The sequence below is a fragment of the Alosa sapidissima genome, chromosome 13 (assembly GCF_018492685.1).
Source record: "Alosa sapidissima isolate fAloSap1 chromosome 13, fAloSap1.pri, whole genome shotgun sequence".
NCBI lineage: Eukaryota > Metazoa > Chordata > Actinopteri > Clupeiformes > Clupeidae > Alosa > Alosa sapidissima.
The window spans coordinates 11413243-11435273 of record NC_055969.1 but is presented as its reverse complement, the minus strand read 5'-3'; the positions used below and the strand labels follow the sequence as shown (position 1 = coordinate 11435273).

The 22031-nt window shown below is 45.0% G+C and overlaps 1 protein-coding gene across 1 annotated transcript; it reads left to right on the top strand.

The window, feature by feature from the left end:
• The first annotated feature begins 120 nt into the window (after window positions 1-120).
• c6 (complement component 6) lies at window positions 121-22020 on the top strand. Its single transcript, XM_042059884.1, has 23 exons — window positions 121-719; window positions 1543-1709; window positions 1889-2019; window positions 2462-2606; window positions 2751-2821; window positions 3382-3461; window positions 6538-6716; window positions 6933-7089; window positions 7408-7552; window positions 7833-7980; window positions 9511-9649; window positions 10334-10537; window positions 15473-15713; window positions 16002-16124; window positions 16362-16528; window positions 16766-16991; window positions 17426-17594; window positions 17865-17976; window positions 18471-18603; window positions 19418-19612; window positions 20215-20305; window positions 20734-20978; window positions 21413-22020. The coding sequence occupies exons 1-23, from the start codon at window positions 570-572 to the stop codon at window positions 21586-21588; spliced, it is 3594 nt and encodes a 1197-aa protein (XP_041915818.1). The 5' UTR covers window positions 121-569; the 3' UTR covers window positions 21589-22020.
• The last annotated feature ends 11 nt before the right edge of the window (window positions 22021-22031 follow it).

Below are 22031 nucleotides of genomic sequence, written 5' to 3'. Positions count from 1 at the left end.
ACAATGTTTGTGTACGTTTTGTTATCCAGTGAGGGTGCTGTTGCTCGCTCTGCAGTATAAATGAAATCTCTACTGTGCCTGTCAAGGTTGCTGCGCTCTGGTCTCCGAGGACTTTGGTTCGATCAGTGTGCGCTAATTAATTCGTACAGATGACAAGAATGAACCGTTTGCATTGAAAATATTTTACTTTTTCGTTAAGTGTTTGTTTAAACAAACATGCAAATGCTTTAATTCTTTGTTAGGTCTGCACAGGAAGGATCATTAATGTGAAGAGCGTTTAGCAGCATCTGGCGGCCACTGATTGCGCCTCGGCGGACTGCTGAGCAGCACTTGGCCTTCTTCAGAGGTGAAGGTGACTCGCCTCCATTGAGGAGGAGATGCAGAGACCGAGCCGCCAGCCCACCTCGCCGCCGCCTCCTCTAAACTGAGCGTCAGCCGACCCGTCCAAGAGCAAAGCGCATGGTTCCGTCTGCCTTTGATGGGAAAGAAATAACAGCTTTGGCGCAGAACGAATACAGTGCGTGATTTTTTCCCCTGTCTGGGTGGGTTTTCATCGTGGATGCGTATGCATGTGTTCTGCACCGAACGGGCGAAAAAGCCGCCCCAGAACCGCCGCAAACATTTTTCAGATCGGGAAGGCTTCTCCGAGAGACCCGGAGAGGCGAGAGAGTACCGAGAGCACTCGCAAAGCACAGCGAGCCGTGGACGACTGCAGGATGGTAAGTGATGGAGCGTCCTACCACTGCATAGTGACATGGTTCGTCTGAAACTGTTACACTGTAGGTGCCACTAAAAATACACCTGTCTGACTGTCATCTCAAACAATGGCCATTTTCTCTCTATCTGTCTGTGTGCATGGGGTTGTAAGCTAGCCAAACAAACAAAGGCTTAGGGGGTTGTTCGGATTTTGAATTGATACTATAATGTGAGAACGAGTGTTTGCCCTTCATATCGGATCCTTTCCTCCATAATGCGTGAGAGATCCCGTTGTCTTCCAATCTCACTGGCGCATAAATGGTCCTAGATTCTAGCGCAACTAGGGCCATTTCTGCTCATTCCCAGTGTTTTTGTTTTTACATTTTTGATCTTTTTGGCTGAAAACTATCATCTTATATACACGGGCAAACGATGTCACTGAGGTTATTTTATTTCTCTTTAGCCTGGTGTTTGAAAAGACTGTGATGATCAATTATTGGTGGTATTGGACAGCACTGGCAAATAATAAGCTCCGTTTTGCCTGGAATAGTAAAGACAGTAAAGCATGGTTCAATAGTTTGTCTTTGTCGTTGCACCGTCAGTAACAAAGGATGAAGTGAATCGTACGGCAAGTTGTATTTTCCACACATAGGCTATTTATTAACAAACCCTTTACCTCAGCATCTACCTCAACCACTTCATCTCCGTGCAGTGAGAGCGTGAGCCATGAAAAACAGGTCACCTCTCTTTTCATCTCGCACTCTCCCCCTGTCATGCGCATCTTCATTCAGAGCAGAGGTTGATTGGAGAAGCGCGCATGAATGAGACTTGTCCCTTAATTTCCAGACTGTGCAGGAGTTCAACACTCTCGTGGCGCTGTATCGTGAGCAGGTCATCTCAATCGGTGAGATCTCGGCAGACTGTCCGTCTCTGCGCTCCCAGATGCAAAAGACTCGCGTCAAAGGATGCAACGTGGCCCGCACGGCATATCAAAACCTCACTGTCATTTCAGGGTGAGCGTCTGTTAGTGTGTGTGTGTGTGTGTGTGTCTGAGGAAGTGTATGTGTGTGTGTGTGTGTGTTTGCACGTTTGATCATATCCTCACAAAGTTCTTATTTTACCCCAGACGAAAATAGCATATGTGTGTTATTTGATAGCCTACAGTATTTGTGTCCTATGTCCACCATCACAGCCCAGAGGATGGGGAGATACAGCCGGAGATCTGCCGGCTCTTCATCCAGCTGCAGTGCTGCCTGGAGATGTACATCACGGAGATGCTCAAGTCCATGTGTCTTCTGGGGGTCCTGCAGATCCACCGCAAAGGTGCCGCCACACGACCACCAGGGGGCTCTATAGCTCCACACCGGTGCCCCACAAACACGCTTCCACAAGACTGATGCGCTAAGAATATCTTGGTCTGCATTCTGCAAAACAGTGACACTGCATCAACTCTTGCGCATTGGGTATTTAGATGATATTAAGCTTCCATAGTCTACTGGGAACTGAGGTTTAAAAGTCTGACATAAATATGACACTAGAAAAGCTAATTGCTGTAATATGTGCTATATTAATTATTTGAAGCCTAATATAATCAAACCATTACACCTTTATTGCTATTATTATTGTTACTTTTAAACGGTTTTCATTTTTTACACTGTAGGGAATCTGAATTAATCAATCAAACCAAACAAGACATTTTCCCCACATCTAATCTTTAGGGTACCAGTCATAGCAACCAAGCTAATAAGGAGTACTTGTGTTCCAGGGAATGAGCCTTGTCCAGAACCAAATGTGGACTGCAAGATGGATGAGAGCTCTGACGTTCCTATCCTGGAAGACCGCTCTTCTTCCCCGGTCGACTTCCCACATGACGCATGGATGGTGTGCACAGACATCGAGAACATTGAAAGGTACACCTGTTTGCCATCTGTTAGTCACATACAGTGATACTCATTGATTCATGCGGCAAGTTACCTGCACCCTGCCTTGTGTGTTGGTGTTAAGAGCATATAGGAGAGCTCATCAGCCCTCCCTTGTTTCCATTGCCTTCACAGGGACATAAGAGAGATGAGGAATCTTCTCAGCAAACTCAGGGACACCATGCCTTTGCCATTGAAAAATCAAGGTGTGTTAATGTGTGTGTGTGTGTGTGTGTGTGTGTGTGTGTGTGTGTGTGTGTGTGTGTGTGTGTGTGTGTGTGCAGGCAGGCATGCATGTGTGTGTGTGCCCCTTATCGTCCCTCCTATATAGTTTAGCCACCCATGACCTTAATCTAGTAAACTGATGGCACTGCCCAAGGCCTACAGTGATATCAGAGTCAGTGCAAGGTCAAGGTTGCAACCAATAGTGGACACCTGCGGGGTGGTAGACTACCGATAGCAGGACCGGGGTTGGGCACTCCAGTGCAGCATTAAAGTGATTTGACCAGCGCTGAACTCCACCCCCCCTCTCTCTCTCACCCTCTCTGTTTCTCTCTCACTCTTTCTCTTTCTTTCTCTCTCTCTCTCACCCTCTCTGTCACCCTCTCTGTCTGTCTCTCTCCTGCTTTCTCTTACATTCTTTGTCACCATCTCTGTCTCTCTCACTCTTTCTGTCTCTCTCCCTCCCTCCCTCCCTCCCTCTCTCTCTCTCTCTCTCTCTCTCTCTCCCTCTGCCTTTCCCTCTCCCCCTCTCTTTCTCCCACAGATGACAGTAGTCTGCTGAATCTCACCCCGTTCCCACTCGTGAGGCAGAGGAAGAGGCGCTTCTCTGGGCTCTGCTGTCTTGTGTCCGGATGAGCGCCAGCTCCACCCTACCCTCACCAGCCCCCCCCCGCCCCCCCCACACACACACACACACACACAACACTTCTATAATCTAGATGTAACCCGTCACTGATCTGTCTCCATCTCTATCCTATGACAAACAACTATTTAATTTGTCTCTGGTATTTATGTCTACCCTGCCTACCTGATGAGTCTCTAACACGGTTCTAACCTTCCTTTAGCACATCTCTAGTTAGTTTCTAGCCCATTTGCAATCTCTCTGTGACTCAGAGCCAAAAGCAGTTCAGACAAAGAATAATTGGTTTGTCTTCACCAATATAAAAACATATCAAAAATGCCCTGTCCCCCAAATAACAGACCTTTTTTATGAGGTGCTCAGACCATTTTCTGAAATTAGGGAATAACATTGAGCAGAAACTGCCATGTAGATGACGGCTCTTTTGTCATTGTATCAGATTTGAGAAAGCTGAAAAGTCTAAATACGCTTTATCAGTCTCAGGAGAAAAACCAGTTTGACAAGATTTAAGAGATTAAGGGTTCTCTCCAAAAGACCATCGCAGATTTACTGTGTGCATCAGATCTGCTGTGTCTGATCTGCATCTCCCACCAGAGCCTTGTCAAACCCGTGTTTCACCCTTTATCTCCACCAATTATCTCTTTTTACTCCTATCTGTAAAGGTAGTCCTAGTCTGTCTAACCAGTCCCAACTCCATCACTAATCTATATCTAATCTCTGTCTGGTAATTTCTGAAACGTCCCTAACCAATCTTGGGTGTGTAGCCGAGCTAAAATAATTTTGTCACCAACCTCTATTTCTGAGGTTAACCTAATTGTCTTTTGAGGTGGTCCTAATTTACCCGTGATACCTCTTTGAGTTGTCCCTTACCCTCACTGTCCTCTTGTCTCGATTCCTAATCTGTCTCTCTATCTAACCTGTGTCTAATCTGTCCAAACTGGTGGTCACTGATAGAACATTCTCTTCTGTCCATCCATCTCCCTTCCTCGTCCAACCTGCCATTAGTCTACAATGTAAACTAAGATGACTAACAATACTCGTCCACCCCCCTGTCTCTCCCCTCATATAGTTACTGCCAACTCAAACCTGCATTGTAGTCGTTTATTGAAGGCTGACCACATATCAGAGTTTGACACATACTGTCTGTACAAAGACATTGAATGGAATGACCATAACCAATGAATTTCATGATATATTTTGATTTGTTTACCATCATTGTGTACATGATGGATGTGCAGTGTGTTATAGACCATGTCCTTGCCGTGTTATTAGGCAGGTAAATTGAAAGGGTCAAGCACCAGACTAATAGCAGCAGAGAAACTTTGTTTTTTAACTGATTATTTTGGTCACTGTGCAATGCATTTTCTTCTTTAGTCTTCCATAAGAAAGGGAATCTGTATTCATGTAATTTATCTTTTTTCATTCAAGGGCTCTGTAATGCTCTGTATGAAAGCCATCACCAATCCATTGTGAGCACAGTACAGAAATCTGTGTATATATTCAAATATACATATATAAAAATAATTTTATGTAAGTAAAAGAATGCTATGTCTTCGTTATTTTCCTCTTATATTACAGTATGTCTCCTCTTGGTCAGTCTAAGGACTTCTTACTGTATACAGTACAGGCTGAACGTGTACAGCATGGATGTTGCTTGTAGCGTCAGATGTGCTCAGTTGTCTATCTGTGGTGTTGGCATAATGTATAAGCCATTTTTTAAAATAAATAAACTTTTTTTATTTAACAATATCTGAAATTATGTTGCATGGTCTAGAGTAGCTTACTTATTATCTCTCCTCCTTGGCTCTTGCTGGCTACTTCGGGCATCCTGCAGCTTTAATATTTCTGGTCTGTAAAACAAAACTCAAGGAGGGACTTTTGGGAAAAGGGTCAAAGTGTTAGCATCAGCAAAGCATTGTGTGCAAGTCACAAAATTCCTTCAGTCCCGTTGCTATGTGCATGTTGCAACATCTTTCTCTTTCACAAACAATTTGAATAAAAAAAAAAAAGAAAACAGGTCAGTTACATTTTGTTCAGTAAACACATTTGTAACACACGCACACACATGCATGCACACACACACACACATGCACACACATACACACACACACACACTAAAATGATGGATGGGCTTATAAACACACAGGCATACACCCCCACTCTTGACTGTTTTTTTTCCACCCAACATTGTCTCTCTCTTTCTTTATTTCTTCCTGTCTTTCTCTTGAGTTGAAGGGTCAGACTGTCAGAGTCCAGGAGGACGTGTGCCGACAGGATCCAGATGGCCACATTTACGGGCAGCCTCCGCAGAAAGAGGCCTGGGGGCTGGCCGAGGAGTTGCGTAAATGAAAAGCCCAGAGGAGACATGAGAGCATAAAAACTCAAGGATCCTTTGTGTTATTTTGTGTTTCAAAGACTCCTTAGTGTCACTTTGTTATTTGCTTTCAGCTCCTTTTACATGATGGCTTAGCCTCTTACCACCTTATTGAATCATGTTGCAAGTTGTGCATTTTGATAGTTGGTGATCAAATGCTTGAAATCTATTGACTGCTAGCGAGTAGTCATTCAGGCTAACGTTCAACTTAAGCCTCTGAGGATCACTGAAGACAAGGCAGCACCAGGGTATCACCAGTTCAGCTGTCAGGATCATATAAAACCCAGGTGTGTGGAAGAAGATCTGCATCTTCATTTGAGTATGTGTGAGTGTGCATGCATGCACATGCATACTCGCGCATGCACCTGCATACATGTGCATTTGTGTTGTTTTTTATATGCCTGATGCTGTGGTGTATGTATGCCAATATGTTGTGCCATGGACTCTATGTCCGTGGAAGTATTTACACATGTCAGTATCAGGGCCAGGTGTGGACAAGGAGTTTGAGGCTTACATCTACATCTTCATATAATTGATCTCCTGTATTGCTTATGTTACTCACATGCTGTCGTGAACTGTATGGGTTATATTTGGAGCTTGGTGTGCATCTGTGTGTTGACAATCTATCGATCTCCCCACTGAATCAATCCTAATCTCCACTGACCTTTGACCTAGGGTTAGGCTAGTCTATCTGTTGTCCATCAGTCTCCGGCATATCCATGGATCACTTCAGCTGGCTCCTGTTCCTGTTCTGTGGTCTGGCCAGTGTCCCACTCATCTCTGGCTGCTACTGTGACAACTACCCCTGGACCTCCTGGACGTCCTGTTCACAAACCTGCAACCACGGCACACAGAGTAGACGCAGGTAAGTGGACGTAGCTTCGGTCAACAACAAAAAAAAACGTGCTAATATGCACTTATGAAAAATGGTATTTGTATTTGATCTCGTGAATGACATGAAAGAAAGTATTCTGGCTTGCCTGTGTCTGTTTAGAATAAACTTCATCTCCCAGAGTTCATGTCAGTTTTTCGGCCAGACAGGCATGCGTACATTAAAACTGTTTTGGCCGTGTTTTGGCAGGTTGATGCGTCAGGATGAGTACTATTGGGAAAATAACTGTAACAACATGTGTGTAGCCCACGAAAACCGAGCGTGTAATGTCGAGGCGTGTCCAATCAATTGTCAGCTGACATCGTATGGTCCATGGTCTGAGTGCTCCCCATGTGCCAAAAAGCAGGTGCGGAAACAGTACACATGCACATGCAAAAAGTAAACAAAAGCAGATTTTTAATTGACAAATATTGTACTCATTCCATGTTTGTATGTGTGCATATAGTATTTGTTTATGTATGTGATGTGTGTGTATTGTGTGTTGTATGTGTGTGCGTATGTGTGTGCTTTTGTGCGTGCATGTGTGTGTGTGAGTGTGTGTGTGTGTATCATGTGTTGTGTTGTATGTGTGTGCGTGTGTGTGTGTGTGCGTATTGTGTGTTGCATGTGTCTGCGTATGTACATATGTGTGTGTGTCTATCCACCTGCTCTCTGTGTGTGCTAGTTCCGGATACGGTCGGTGGAGACCCCAGCTCAGTTTGGGGGAGTGGACTGCACAGAGCCCCTGATGGAGGAGAGACCCTGCCACTCCCCAAAGGAATGCAGGATAGAGGCAATCAACTGCAAAGACCTGTTCAAGTGTAACAGTGGTACATATGGACAAGCGCTCACAATCTCTCCTCCTCTCTCCCCTCTTCCTTACACATATACACACTTACAGTCATATATTATTTATAGCTCTGTGACACTTTACACAAACTTTACATCCTTAGCACTTTTAGATATATATGAATAAAGCATATGCTCAGAAATGGAAAACAATAGCAAAGATGATGCCAGTGGTGTAAAGATGATGAATAATAAAAGGTGAATCTGCACTATTTATATTAAAAGGTATTGGCTCTTCCATCCCCGTCTCTGTGTCCCCAGGCAGATGCATTGACCCCAGCCTGGAGTGTAACGAGCAGAATGACTGTGGGGATAACTCGGATGAGCAGAACTGTGGCCAGCTGAACCCGGTGTGCAAGAGCAAACGGAGACACACTGCCATCCCAGGAGCTGAGCTCACCGGAAATGGGTACGTGTTGGAGAACCACACACAACAAGTAGATTTTGGTACATTACTGTGTGAGCGTGGAGAAGGCATAGAGGGCTTCATTTACATTCACTCCACTGAGCAGAGGCTTTCAGAGAAGGGCAGCTCCCAGAGTAGGATCCATATGGGATCTTAAAGGTGCCATGTGTAAGAATTGAGGTAAAAATATCCAAAAAATTAGCTACACGCATCATAAGAATGAGAAGAAAGGGCGATGATGTCATTAAAAAATTGACAAGGCATAGTGCTGCAGAGATATCAACCTGAATTAGCATGCTAAATTACTAGCCACAGCCCGACAGGTGTCATAATACCAGTTTCGGCCATGGGAGACAGTATGTGGGCAACATAACAGCCAGCCAAACTGCAATACATTTGTCTCAGTTGTTACTCTAGGGTAGACCAACTCACTTTCTGGAGGTATACTGCCCCCATCTTTTATGGAATGTGGAGTGTTCTAACTGGTAGCATCATTACCTGGTATGGGAACTCCACAGTTAGAGATTGTAGTACTCTGCAGAGAGTAGTGCGCTCAGCTGAACGTACTATAAGAACTCAACTTCCTGCTCTACAAGATATCTATTCCAGAAGAGTACTCCTAAGAGCCCAAAAGATTCTGAAGGACTCTTCTCATCCTAACAATGGATTATTCCTACCGCTGAAATCAAGAAGACGCCTATGTAGTCACAAAGCCAGAACTGAGAGACAGTTTTTATCCCCAGGCCATCCGAACTCTGAACTCACACTATACTGACTTTGCACACATTCACTCTTCAGCACTCTCAAACATTTCCCAACTCTGAACTCACACTATACTGACTTTGCACTCATTCACTCCTCAGCACTCATGACCCCCCCCCCCCCCACACACACACACACACCTACAACACTTTTAGCACTTTTACATCCCTCACCCTATGCTATAGACCTTTTATTATTTTCTTATTTCATCACACGTCAAAACACACACACACACACATATCTGACTTTCTCCAACTTTTGCACATCTCCATAGAACTTTTTATTTATTATTTTTGATTTCTCCTCTATCTACCCATGTCCTTGATTGCCTAGCCTTTCTGCCCCACCCCTGTTCTACTGCACTTTTTACCCCCCCCACTTTGCACAAATAGGCTGACACCAGACATAATTTCACTGCATTTCTTACTTCCAGTAACTATATGCATGTGACAATAAACTTCCTTGTATCCTTGTATCCTTGTATGAACTGATTTTTTTTTGGCGGACATTACATATGGCACCTTTAAGCAACTTACAGTACAGAGTAAATGTACATGTTTATCATCATGTGATAAAGGTGGTGGTGTTGTGAGCACCTTTTTCCATCAGCTGAGGTCTACAGGAACTGCAGCCCTTGCAGATGAATTGATATGTTAACATCACTCTGCCCATTGGTCGAATGAAGGGCAAGCCATTCCTTATACCACCGTGAAGCCCATTGTCATGTGATCTTTCAGTGTGTGCTGGGATTGTTACACCTGTTGACCACAGGTTTGACATCATGGCTGAGGAGATGCGGGGCACAGTCTTGGACAGTTCCTTCCTGGGAGCGGACTGCACGTTGAATCGGAGCAAAGAGAATAGGGTCGTGTACCGCGTCCCGGCAAATATCGAGAGTTATGACCTCAAGGTAGGAAAGCAGCAGGACCCAGTTTACAGTTTCTGAATTTCTGAAGCTCTATGTATTATTAGAAAATATATACCTATTATTATTATTTATTATTAGTAGTAGTGGTAAATATATTCCTGGTTCTGTTCTGATCTTTCCTAAAACAATTAGTGATTTAATCTAAACTAACTCTAATCCTAACCCTAACCCTAAACCTAACCCTAACTTGTCATGATAACAATGGTTATATCATATACATTTATGACTTGTTTATAATGTTTATGACACGTTCATGACAGTGTCATGTTACTCTTATGTAGATACCATCAAGTAAAGTGTAACCCAATTAGTTTTCAAATGATCATCCACAATTTGTGTCTCACAGAGGTATAATGTGCATTCATTTTGTGGGATGTTGATGAATTAAGAGATTATAGTTTAAGACACATTACAGAATACTTATATCTTATATCCCATTAAAGTCAATATAAGTTGTATGATTTACCTATAACTGACATTATTTTAAATAAATGCATATTGATACATCTGTGTTGTAGAAAGGTATAATGTGTATGTCCAATGTCAAATGCAGATCATCTATGATTAGGCAGAGAAGTCCATACAAACTCCTATTATGTAAGATCATACAAACCCATACAAACACCCAAATGTATTGAAACATGTGATGTCTTTCCATTTCAACAGGTGGAGTATCTGGAAGATTTCAAAAATGAGGATAGCGTGGAAATTCAGAGCAAGCCATATTCCCTGATAGATGAGATATCTTCAGGTCCTCAGGTCCAAGAATCTGGCGGCGGCTTCAACTTCTACTTATTCGGCCGCTCAAGTAGTCACCACTCTAGCCGGGACTCCGCCACCAAGACTACAATAAAGGCATCTCAGAAGAAGGTTAGCAGAGTGGCTTCTGGGTTCATGTTATAGATTATGGCGACACAACAGTGCCATAAAGCACTCGCGTGATAAAACATGCATTCAGGCGTATTATATTATTTCACACTAGTAGATATTAACTGCGAGTGCACAAATTCTCTCTTCGCTCGCGCACTCAGAGGAAACTGCTCCCCGAGCGAGGAAAAATGTGCGAGCAAAGAGAAATCTGACCAGCGCGCCAAACGGCCACTCAAAAAAAAAAATCACTCAGCTCTCTCGAAGTTGATTTCTGCTCGCGCGAAATGAATTTCTGCTCCCGAGGGTCTCTACTTGGGGGCGGGAACCAGATCCCAAAAACATGTAGATCTAATGACTGTGAACCATGCAGACATGAAGTGTCCAGCTGCATATAAACCAGACTTTAATTTTGCCTTATGGAGATAGATATATTGATGTATGCATGTATTCTAAATGGTTTTATTTGTCAGGGTGGTCAGAGGAATCAAACGCAGATTACGGAATATCTTGCAGTCTTGGTTTATTGGAGTGAAAAATATTAAAAAAATCCACAAACTTAAACTTCAGCAAAAAACAGGCTCTTGATAACAAAAAAAAGACCTCAGGCAGGATAAGTTCAAACATAAACAGAGCACAAAAAACTGAAACGTCAGCAGAGCTAGCTAACAGGTAGTCTAGGCAGGTCTCACAAACACAGAAACGACGATCAGACAAAGAACAATGAACAACACAGGGTTTAAATACTCAACAAACGAACTGAAATACAAACGCAGGTGGGAAGGTAATTGGGAGATAAGCAGATAATAAGCAAGACAGGAAACAGACCAAATAAGGACAAGGGTGTGGCAACAGGAAAAAACTGAAATGTAAAACGAAAAACATAGAACACCAGAGGGAGCCAAAAACAACCAGTCCTATAGGCTCCCTGACAGTACCCCCCCCCCCCCCCCCCCGGAACGCTGCCGAAAGTCCCTGATGAGTGAAGGATCCAGGATGTCCCAGGCCGGAACCCAAGACCTTTCCTCGGGACCGTAGCCCTCCCAGTCCACCAGGTACTGAAGGCCACGACGACAAACTTGAAGCAAACGGCGTACAGAAAACGTCTCAGACCCATCGACCAGACGGGGGGGTGGTGGGGGCAGGGCGTGGGGCACATGAGTCTGCAAACAAAGGGCTTGATGCGGGACACATGGAAGGTGGGATGGATGCGGCGAGGGAGCTTCAGACGAACCGCCGAGGGGCTGAGGACCTTGCTGATGGGGTACGGACCAATGAAGCGGGGATTCAACTAGGGAGAGACCTCCTTCAGGGGGAGATCACGGGTTGACAGCCAGACCCGCTGTCCTTGGACGTAGTGTGGAGCCTTGGAGCGATGGCGATGTACCTTGACCCTCGCCTGGACCCGAAGCAGAGTTGACCTGGTGCGCTTCCACGTCCGTCGGCATCGTCGGATGAAGGCCTGCGCCGACGGAACCCCAGCATCCTCCTCCTGAGCTGGGAACACTGGAGGCTGGTAGCCGAGGCAACACTGGAATGGGGACAGGCCTGTGGAAGACGCCGGCAAGGAGTTCATGGAATACTCCACCCAAGGAAGTTGAAGACTCCAGGACATTGGATCTTGGGAAACCAGGCAGCGCAGAACAGTCTCCGCCTGCTGATTGGCACGCTCCGTCTGACCATTTGTCTGCGGGTGGAAACCTGAGGACAGACAGACTTTGGCGCCCAACAGTTTACAGAAGGCGCGCCAAAAATTAGAGGTAAATTGAGGGCCCCTATCGGAAACCACATTAACTGAGAGACCATGTAACCTGAATACATGTTGAATTACAAGCTCGGCAGTCTCTTTGGCAGATGGAAGTTTGGGTAGAGGCACGAGGTGGACAGATCTAGAAAAACGATCAACAATAGTGAGAATGGTGGTGTTACCATGGGACGTGGGCAGGCCAGTGACAAAGTTCAGGACTATGTGGGACCAGGGTCTTTTGGGGACCAGGAGGGGTTGCAGAAGGCCAGCAGGTGGTTGGTTAGAGAGTTCGTTCTGGGCACACGTAGGACAGGCATCCACAAAGCGCTTTACATCTCCCTCCATAGCAGGCCACCAGAAGCGCTGTCGTATGAACGCCATAGTGCGCCTCACTCCAGGGTGGCAGGTTAGTTTAGCGGTGTGAGCCCACTGCATGACCTGGGGACGGACCTGGCGACCTGGGGAGGCACAAAAAGTCGGTTAGGAGGACAGGCAGAAGGAGTGGACTCACCAGACTGGGCAGTGCGGACGGTGGACTCTACTGTATGTCCAATGTGACGGCCCCAACAACACACTGAAGAGGCAGGATGGTACTGGGAGCGGGAACAGGACCAGAATCTGGGAACTGGCGGGAGAGTGCGTCAGGTTTGCCATTCTTAGAGCCTGGACGGAAAGACAGAGAGAAGTTGAACCTGGAGAAGAATAGAGACCAACAGGCTTGACGAGGATTTAAACGTTTGGCTGAACGCAAGTATTCCAGGTTCTTGTGGTCTGTCCACACTAAAAATGGTTTCTCAGTGCCCTCCAACAGATTGCGCCACTCCTCAAGTGCGAGCTTGACAACCAGCAGCTCTCTGTCCCCTACGTCATAGTTGCGCTCAGTCGGGGTGAGTCGATGGGAGTAAAACGCGCAGGGGTGGACCTTCTGATCGGTGGTGGAGCACTGGGACAGAACCGCCCCCACACCTACATTTGAGGCATCTACCTCAACAATGAATTGGAGAGTTGGGTCTGGACGGCACAAAATAGGGGCAGTAGTAAAAAGCTTCTTAAGCTGTACAAAAGCCTCTTCGGCGGCAGGGGTCCAGGAAAAAGGTACCTTGGAAGAGGTCAAGGACGTGAGGCGCGGCCACTGCCATAATTTCTTATAAAACGCGTATAAAAGTTAGCAAATCCCAGAAACGCCTGGAGCTCCCGTCCCGTGGTTGGCTGAGGCCAGTCAGTAACAGCCTTGACCTTGGGGCTATCCATCTTAATTCCCCCAGATGTTATGAAGCCCAGGAAGGAAATTGTCTCCTTGTGGAATTCACATTTCTCTGCTTTGACGAAGAGCTGATTCTCGAATGAGCAGACCCAAGGGCGGGGAGATGTGGGACACCAGGGCCAATTTCACCCCGGTCAAGGCCTTTGCCTCAAGAGGCTGTTGGAGCTTGATGGGCGAGAGACAGAGTTCAGCGGCCAGACGAGCATCCAGGAAATTCCCATCAGCGCCAGAATCAATGAGGACGGACACAGGGTGGCGGCGACTCCCGGCAGTGAGGGTGGCTGAGATGAGGAACCGGGTAGTAGAGGGAGGTAGAAGAGGAGCAGCGCTCACCAGTAACTCCCCCTTCACAGGTGAGCGTTGCCTTTTACCGGGCAATGGGCAACAAAATGACCAGGATGGCCACAATACAGGCAAGAACTGGAGTCCATCCTCCTCTTCCTCTCAGCCGGAGACAAACGGGCTCGATCCACTTGCATGGGTTCAGGGGAATCACTGGAGGCAGCAGGAGGTGGTGAGACACTGTGGGTTGATGCAGCAGGTGACCTCCATCCTCGGTTATAATCTCGCTCACTATGACGCTGTTTAAGCCGCTTCTCAACGCGAATGGCTAGGTCCACCAGACCATCAAAATCCTGAGGCAACTCACGGGTAAGCAGTTCATCCTTGATGGAGTCAGAGAGACCATTGAGGAAGACATCAAACTGGGCATTGACATTCCAGCCACTGGTGGTCGCTAGAGTGCGAAAATCGATGGCAAAATCTGATACGGACCTCTTCCCCTGTCTGGACTGGAGTATCTCCTTGGCGGCCTCCCGACCCTGGAGAGATCTGTCGAAGACCTTGTTCATCTCCTCGGTGAAGTCATCAAAGGAGTGGCAGGCTGGAGATTCTGCGTCCCATATGGCTGTTTCCCACTCACGGGCCCGGCCCGTCAGGGGAGTAATGACATAGGCAATCTGGGACCGATTGATTGGGAAGGTTGCTGGTTGAAGCTGGAACACCAGGGAGCACTGAGATAGAAAAGACCTGCAGGTTCCGGGATCCCCACTGTAGGGTTCAGGGGGAGGCAGACGAGGCTCAGGGTTTGGATTCTGCTGCGTGGAAAAACAGGCTGAGCCAGTCACTTGGGACAGAGGCGGCGACTTGGACACCGTGAGCTGGAGGTGTTGCAGCTGGGCAGCCAGATTGGTGAGGTTGGATGCAATGGAATCCAAGGACTTCTGCACGGAATCAAACTGGTGCTCATGTTTCCCAAGCATCACTCCCTGTCTCGCCAGGACAGACTTGAGCTGTGTGAAATCTGCTGATTCCATCTTGGTCTAATCGTACTGTCAGGGTGGTCAGAGGAATCAAATGCAGATTACGGAATATCTTGCAGTCTTGGTTTATTGGAGTGAAAAATATCAAAAATCCACAAACTTAATCTTCAGCGAAAAACAGGCTCTTGATAACAAAAAGACCTCTCAGGCGGGATAAGTTCAAACATAAACAGAGCACAAAAAACTGAGACGTCAGCAGAGCTTACGTGCCGGTAACAGGTAGTCTAGGCAGGTCTCACAAACACAGAAACGACGATCAGACAAAGAACAATGAACAACACCGGGTTTAAATACTCAACAAACGAACTGAAATACAATGCAGGTGGGAAGGTAATTGGGAGATAATAGGCAAGACAGGAAACCCAAACCAAAACCCAGTTTTTACTGAACAAAGCTGTGTTCAAATGTAAACGTTAAGTTGATGTATGCTTCTCATAAATAATTGTTTGTATATAAATGTCACATTTTCCCTTGTCATTTCAAAGAACTTGTATATTTTCCCTCCTCTTTAATGTATGATTAGTCCACTCATCCACCCATCTTACTGAGAGATGTAATGAGATAATGACACTAAGGATCTCCTCTTCCCCTCACCTGTCCTACAGGACTCCAAGTTCTTCCGCGTCCACCAGGTTCTGGCCACGTCCACCTTTAAGATGAAAGAGTCAGACCTGTACCTCTCCGACCCCTTCCTGAAATTCCTCCACCATTTGCCCCTGGAGTACAACTACCCCCTCTACAGGGAGGTGTTCCAGCAGTTTGGTACCCACTACTTCTCAGCGGGAACCCTGGGTGGACTCTATGATATCCTGTACCAGTACAACCGAGAAGAGCTCAAGAACTCAGGTACAACCAAACAAGGCATCTGAACACTGTGTACATGGATATCACCTTACATTCACAGATAATATGTGATTGATTCCTATAGAAAAAGTCAAGTTGATTAATTGGAAGCAATGTTTCTTAATGTCCTCTCAAACTCAGCATTAACTCTACTCTTGAATTACTCAATTGAATTACACATGGTAGTTATTTTGAATGAAGAGAAGTACTTCACTTTCACTGACATGCTAACCAGACAGAGGCCTAGAATGACAAAAACTGGATGGTGTCATGTGGTGTGTGTACCCTTAGGTCTGAAGGATGAGCATGTGAATTCCTGTATCCGACAGGAGTCCTCCTTTTTTATCCTCTTCTTCCGTAAAAGCTCATCATCTTTTAGCTGTGGCACAAATAAGATGACAGAGAAACATGAAGGTGAGTCTGAAAATCCCCTTCACTGGACAACAGTAACATTAGATTGTGGAATTATGTTCATGATTGTTTTTTTTTGGCTTGCAAATAAGTCACAGCAATTAGCAAAAAAAAAAAGTTATATGAGCTTTTTATCATTTCTGCATAATTCACATATTATTCACATATTGCAACTTCAATGTGAATAATAATTATAATAGAACTTACTGGTATATTGTCTCCTTTTAACCTCATCGTCAGGTTCCTTCTTTAAGTCGTCCGAGCGGTCCATCTCCAGGGTGAAGGGAGGTCGGTCAGCAGAGACTGCAGCTCTGGCCTGGGAGAAGGACCGCGTGGCCCCAGACAGCACCACCTTCACCAACTGGCTCAAGTCCACCATAGACAACCCGGCTGTAGTAGAATATGAGGTCAGTCCCGGTGACATTGTGAAGTGCTTCTGAATCAGACTGAGGCCTACTCAGACTCTTTGTGAGTAAATGAAACCTTGTGTTATATGGAAAGCCAGTGAAGGTTGCATACCACATTTCTTAAACAGAAACATTCCTTGTCTCGACACTTTTAGTGAGTACTGAATATTATGAATTATGAGAAAGCCCGTGTATTACTGATATCAAAGCAGTATCATGACATTTTCCCTTTGACAGCTGGCGCCATTAATAAACCTTGTGCGAGGCTTCCCATGTGCGGTCACTAAGAGGAGGCACATGGTGACCGCTCTAGAGGACTACCTGCAGGAGTTTGACTCCTGTAAGTGTGCCCCCTGCCCAAATAATGCCCGCCCCGTGCTCTCGGGCACTGAGTGCCTGTGCGTGTGCCAAACGGGCACCTACGGCTCCAACTGTGAGACAAGGGCCCCAGACTACACCTCAGGTAAGGGCCCCAAACTACACCTCATGTAAGGGCCCCAGACTACACCTCAGGTAAAGGCCCCAGACTACATTTCAGGTAAGGGCCCAGACAGCAGCAGTGATCCATTCCATAATGTTCAGCTTCACAGACACAATCAGTATGTGCTACTCGCTGGTCCTCTCCAGAATTTCTTTCTTTCTTGAATTTCCCCTTGGGGATCAATAAAGTATCTATCTATCTATCTATCTATCTATCTATCTATCTATCTATCTATCTATCTATCTATCAGAGGTGGATAGCCCGGCTAATTAGCACAATTCAAATACACACACACACACACACACACACACACACACACACACACACACACACACACACACACACACACACACACACACAGGCAGAAGCAATACATGTCTGAAGTGGCAGTCTCCCACCCTGCTGTCCTCCCTCAGAGGCTGTGGATGGGCGCTGGAGCTGCTGGAGTGCCTGGAGCCCCTGTGATGTCAATCTGAAGAAGCACCGCAGCCGGAGGTGCAACAACCCTGCACCCATGAGGGGCGGCAAAGTCTGCCAGGGGCCCAGCAGGCAGACTGAAGAGTGCCCTATCTCCATCTTCGAAAAGTAAGGCAGTCCTAAATATGTGTGTGTGTGTGTGTGTGTGTGTGTGTGTGTGTGTGTGTGTGTGTGTGTGTGTGTGTGTGTGTGTGTGTGTGTGCATTTGTTTGTGTAAGTGAAAGAGTGTGTACCTACATCATATGCTTTGCTATTGTAACTGTTGTAAGACATGGTTGACATTGCTCAGATGTTTGTATTCTGGTATGAATTTGGCTGTGATCTACTGGTGTCATGAAATGTAAACTATTTTCATGTGTTCCTGCCCTTGCCTGGCAGGCAAAACGTTTGCATAAACGATGATGATTTTGTGATCGAGGGGGATCAGAAAGAGGTGTCCCCTGAGTCCGGCTGCCCCAAACCAAAGCCCCCAGCCAACAGTCACCTCAGGGTAAGAGGCAGCGTCCAGCTGCTCCACATGCAGAGCTCCCTGAACACATTTAGAAACACAGTGTGCCTTGGTTTTACAGTTCCCAGTGGGTTTAAAGAACTCCAGGGACCCTGTGTCTTCATAAATGTAATTAAGAAATGAACTCATGGGAGCTCTTAATTAAATCATGAACTAGATGTAGCCTACGACTGCAACACTGAGCCCAATGAAGCACCACATTCTAAAGTAGGTATAGTATGAGTGTAACAGTGTGTGTGTGTGTGTGTGTGTGAGAGAGAGAGAGAGAGAGAGAGAGAGAGAGAGAGAGAGAGAGAGAGAGAGAGAGAGAGAGAGAGAGAGAGAGAGAGAGAGAGAGAGAGAGAGAGAGTATTTAAATATATCCATTCCTATCCTCTTCAATCGCCTTTTATTTCCTCCCTTTTCCTCTCCTCCCCAAACCCCCCATCTCCTCCTCCACTATATGATATGGCTTGTTTCTCTTGCTGCCATTTCAGATCAACAAACGGCAGTATGACTTTGGCGAGCACGAAGAATTTCTGTGCTTGACTGGCTTCGAGCTGGAGGGATACCAATACATCCACTGCCTGCCTGACGGCACATGGAAGCCTGCTACAGGCCAGTGCATCAGTAAGTCAGGAGCATGTCATGGAAGACATCACTACACTCTTAAAACGAATGTGTTGAAAACAACACAACTTGCATTGTTTTTAACACATCTCTGTGTCTAAATAGGAACAACAGTTTCTATTGTTTTCTTTTTTTATTTGTGCACAATATGTGTTGAAAATATCACAACTTGCGTTGAAAACAACACAACTTGTCTTGTTTTTTAACACATCTCTGTGTCCAGATAGGGACAACACATTCGTTTTAAGAGTGTAGAGAGGAAACAAGCCAAGTGAATCATGAATATATGTTGTGAGGTGTATGTTTGCATTTTTATACTGTTAGTCAAGTCAAGTCAAGTCAAGTTTATTTATATAGCACATTTCATACACAGAGGTCATTCAATGTGCTTTACATAAACAAAACCAAACGATAATAACAAATAAAAGCATAGAAGGGCAATATAGTCAAAGAATAGTTAAAAGGTAAAGATCATAATAAAAAGAAAACATAAAACACAAGGTAAAATCATTTAAAAATAAAGAATAATTAACTGTTCATCTGAAATCCTTAATGTTCACCATTCTTGAAATGTACATTATAATACCTATACTATTACCAGGCATATATATTGCAATACATCTATTGTATACATATACTTATAGAGTATACAACATATATCACAGTCATAGTCATATTACAATAATATTCCATCAAAGTAAATGTAGTGTTTTGGATAACATTCAAAATACATTCCTTCCTAAAGTCCTTCTTCTAAATTGATGTGTGTAGTAAAAAAAACCCTCCTAAACCTACTGGCTCTGTTTTCCTTCAGAGAAGGTCTGTGCCAAGCCCTCTCTCCCAGCTGAGATGACCATGTTCCCGGCGAAAGCTGAGTATGCGGTCGGGGAGAGCTTTGGCGTGGCCTGTACTGCCCCCGGCCAGAGTCCCTCTGGGTCGCGCTATTACACCTGTACGAGGAGCCTGAGCTGGGAGCCACTCATCCCTGAGGAGATCCAGTGCCAGGAGGGTAGGTTCATGACACATGGCCTGGAAATATCATCCTGGACCCTACAATGCACTGTAAAAATTAGGGAAATGGGACTGTCCCATTTATGACACATAACCTTACAATTACATAAAACTGTTGTATTAAACACATTATTATTATGTTTGATCAGTCATTCCAATTAAGCATTCAATTTATCTGATTGAATCACATATTGTAAGCGTACCGGGAATTGGGACAGACATTAAATGATAGTAATGTTTAGATAGATATGTTTAGTATGCAAAATAAATGTTCAGTCACATCAGGTAAGAGACTAAGAGACATTATTCTGATCTGTATCATCAAATTACACTCAGTAGTTTTACTTTACTACCTGATTACTACATTTTATTTAAATAACCATGTTTCTGTTTATTATCATGTTTCATGATTGTTGTTTATGTTTAATTATTTATGTTTAATTACTTAAGCATATAATTGATTACCGGTAACTATATTTAGATTTTGTTGAATTGTTGTGAAGCTTGAACTCACAAATATACAAGAAACGAATAGTCAGTGAAAAATTGCTGTATTTCATAAAAGTGCTTCTCTAAGGGACGTCTGTGATTCCTCCTCAGATAAGCCATTTGTGCCCGACAGCAACTGTCCCAGGGGAGAGAAACAGGACGGCTCCGGTAAATGTGTGTGCATCCCGCGGGAGGAGTGCCGGTGAGACTACACTTCCCACTGTGCCACACACCGCACTCACGGCTGGACACACACACACACACACACACACACACACACACACACACACACACACACACACACACACACACACACACACTGCACTCACAACTGGACACACACATGCCGCACTCACAGCTGGACACACACACCGCACTCACAGCTGGACCCCTCTCTCACAGCGCCACTCTAGCACATCTCACTCTCACTGTTAGCCTTAGCCAAATCACCACCACAATACAGCCTACTAGCTATTAGTTAATCATGTTCAGTAATACCCGTATGTCACTCCCAATATTAGGTATAAATATCAGAGTGTTTTCAGTTTTCAGAGTGTATGTTGTTTGTGTGTGCGTGTGTGTGTGTGTGTGTGTGTATGTCTGTGCGTGTGTGTCTGTGCATCTGTGCAGCTCATACAAGAAGGATTTCTGTGTCCTGGATGCGGCAGCGGACACCTTCTCCATGATGTCTTTCTGCGGCTTCCACTCGGGGCGTTGCCATGGGGACCGGCTCTTCTTGGCAAGCGACGGACCGTGCCCGAGCGACTCATCCAGCCAGGACTGGGCCCGCTACCGTGCACAAATGTCTGACCAGAGCGCCGTCCAGCAGGCCTGTGGCTCGGACACCTGTTATGACTGGGAGACCTGTTCCTCAGGTACGGCACGTTCACAAACACCCCCCGCGCACACACTCTATATATAAACCAGCAGATGAGCATGTATAATATGAGCAATCTGGCGCCCTCTGTCACAAAGAGACTGGGACATCATACAAAAATAGAACTGTGAAATAAAACACTTCACAAATCACAGCACATGCATTCAACAATCACACACATGTAATCAGCAAATACCTCTAATAAAATCCAGTAATAACATCTAGCAGTTTTACAAATGAAATAGGCTAATAATATTTAGCGATTTTACAAATCTACACATAACATCTAAACCTATCTAGTAGTTTTAAAGCTCCTAGCTCACCTGTTCCCCATGATGTAATGCATAAGTGCAGATACTCTGATTGCACTCTGATGCTGCTCTGATTCCACTGAAATCTGGTGGCCATGTTGTCCTGTCTGTGTTGGCACAGATAAGTGTGGGTGTAAGTTCCCGCGTGACTGCGCTAAGGACGCCCCGGGGGCATACTGTGTGAGGATGCTGAGGACCAAGAGCCAGAGGAGCACGAGTGTGTGTGCCACGGCCTCCATGAAGTGCCTACGGATGGAGATGGAGATTCTGAAGGAGGGCCCATGTGATGATGCATGAGTCTGAACAAGTGTCCAACAAGGGTCCATGGTGTTTTAGTTTTTTTTTTTTTTTCACATATGACATAATGCTCCAGATAATTTAGAAAGGCCTTGTGTGTGAACACTTTCATATTCAGATACATAAACAAAGCTTTTTTATTTTTTATTTAAAAAGCACATTTTGCATTAAGCCACATACACATCATCTGTGTAAAAATACACCCTCATTTTGAGATTGAGATAAAACTGTTATAATATAAAAATGTTATACCTCTTTTTACTCAACGTTACCAGGGGCGCTGATAAATGTGGAGGGCACTGTATGTCTATTGTTGCCACTAGAATGTTTTGTGGATGATAGTAATGCATGTGTATTTCTGATGCAATTGTACAATTGTTCAATGAAATTTATTAAAAATGTTTTCTTCTTTGCATAAACTTTAAAAATATATGTATTTTTGT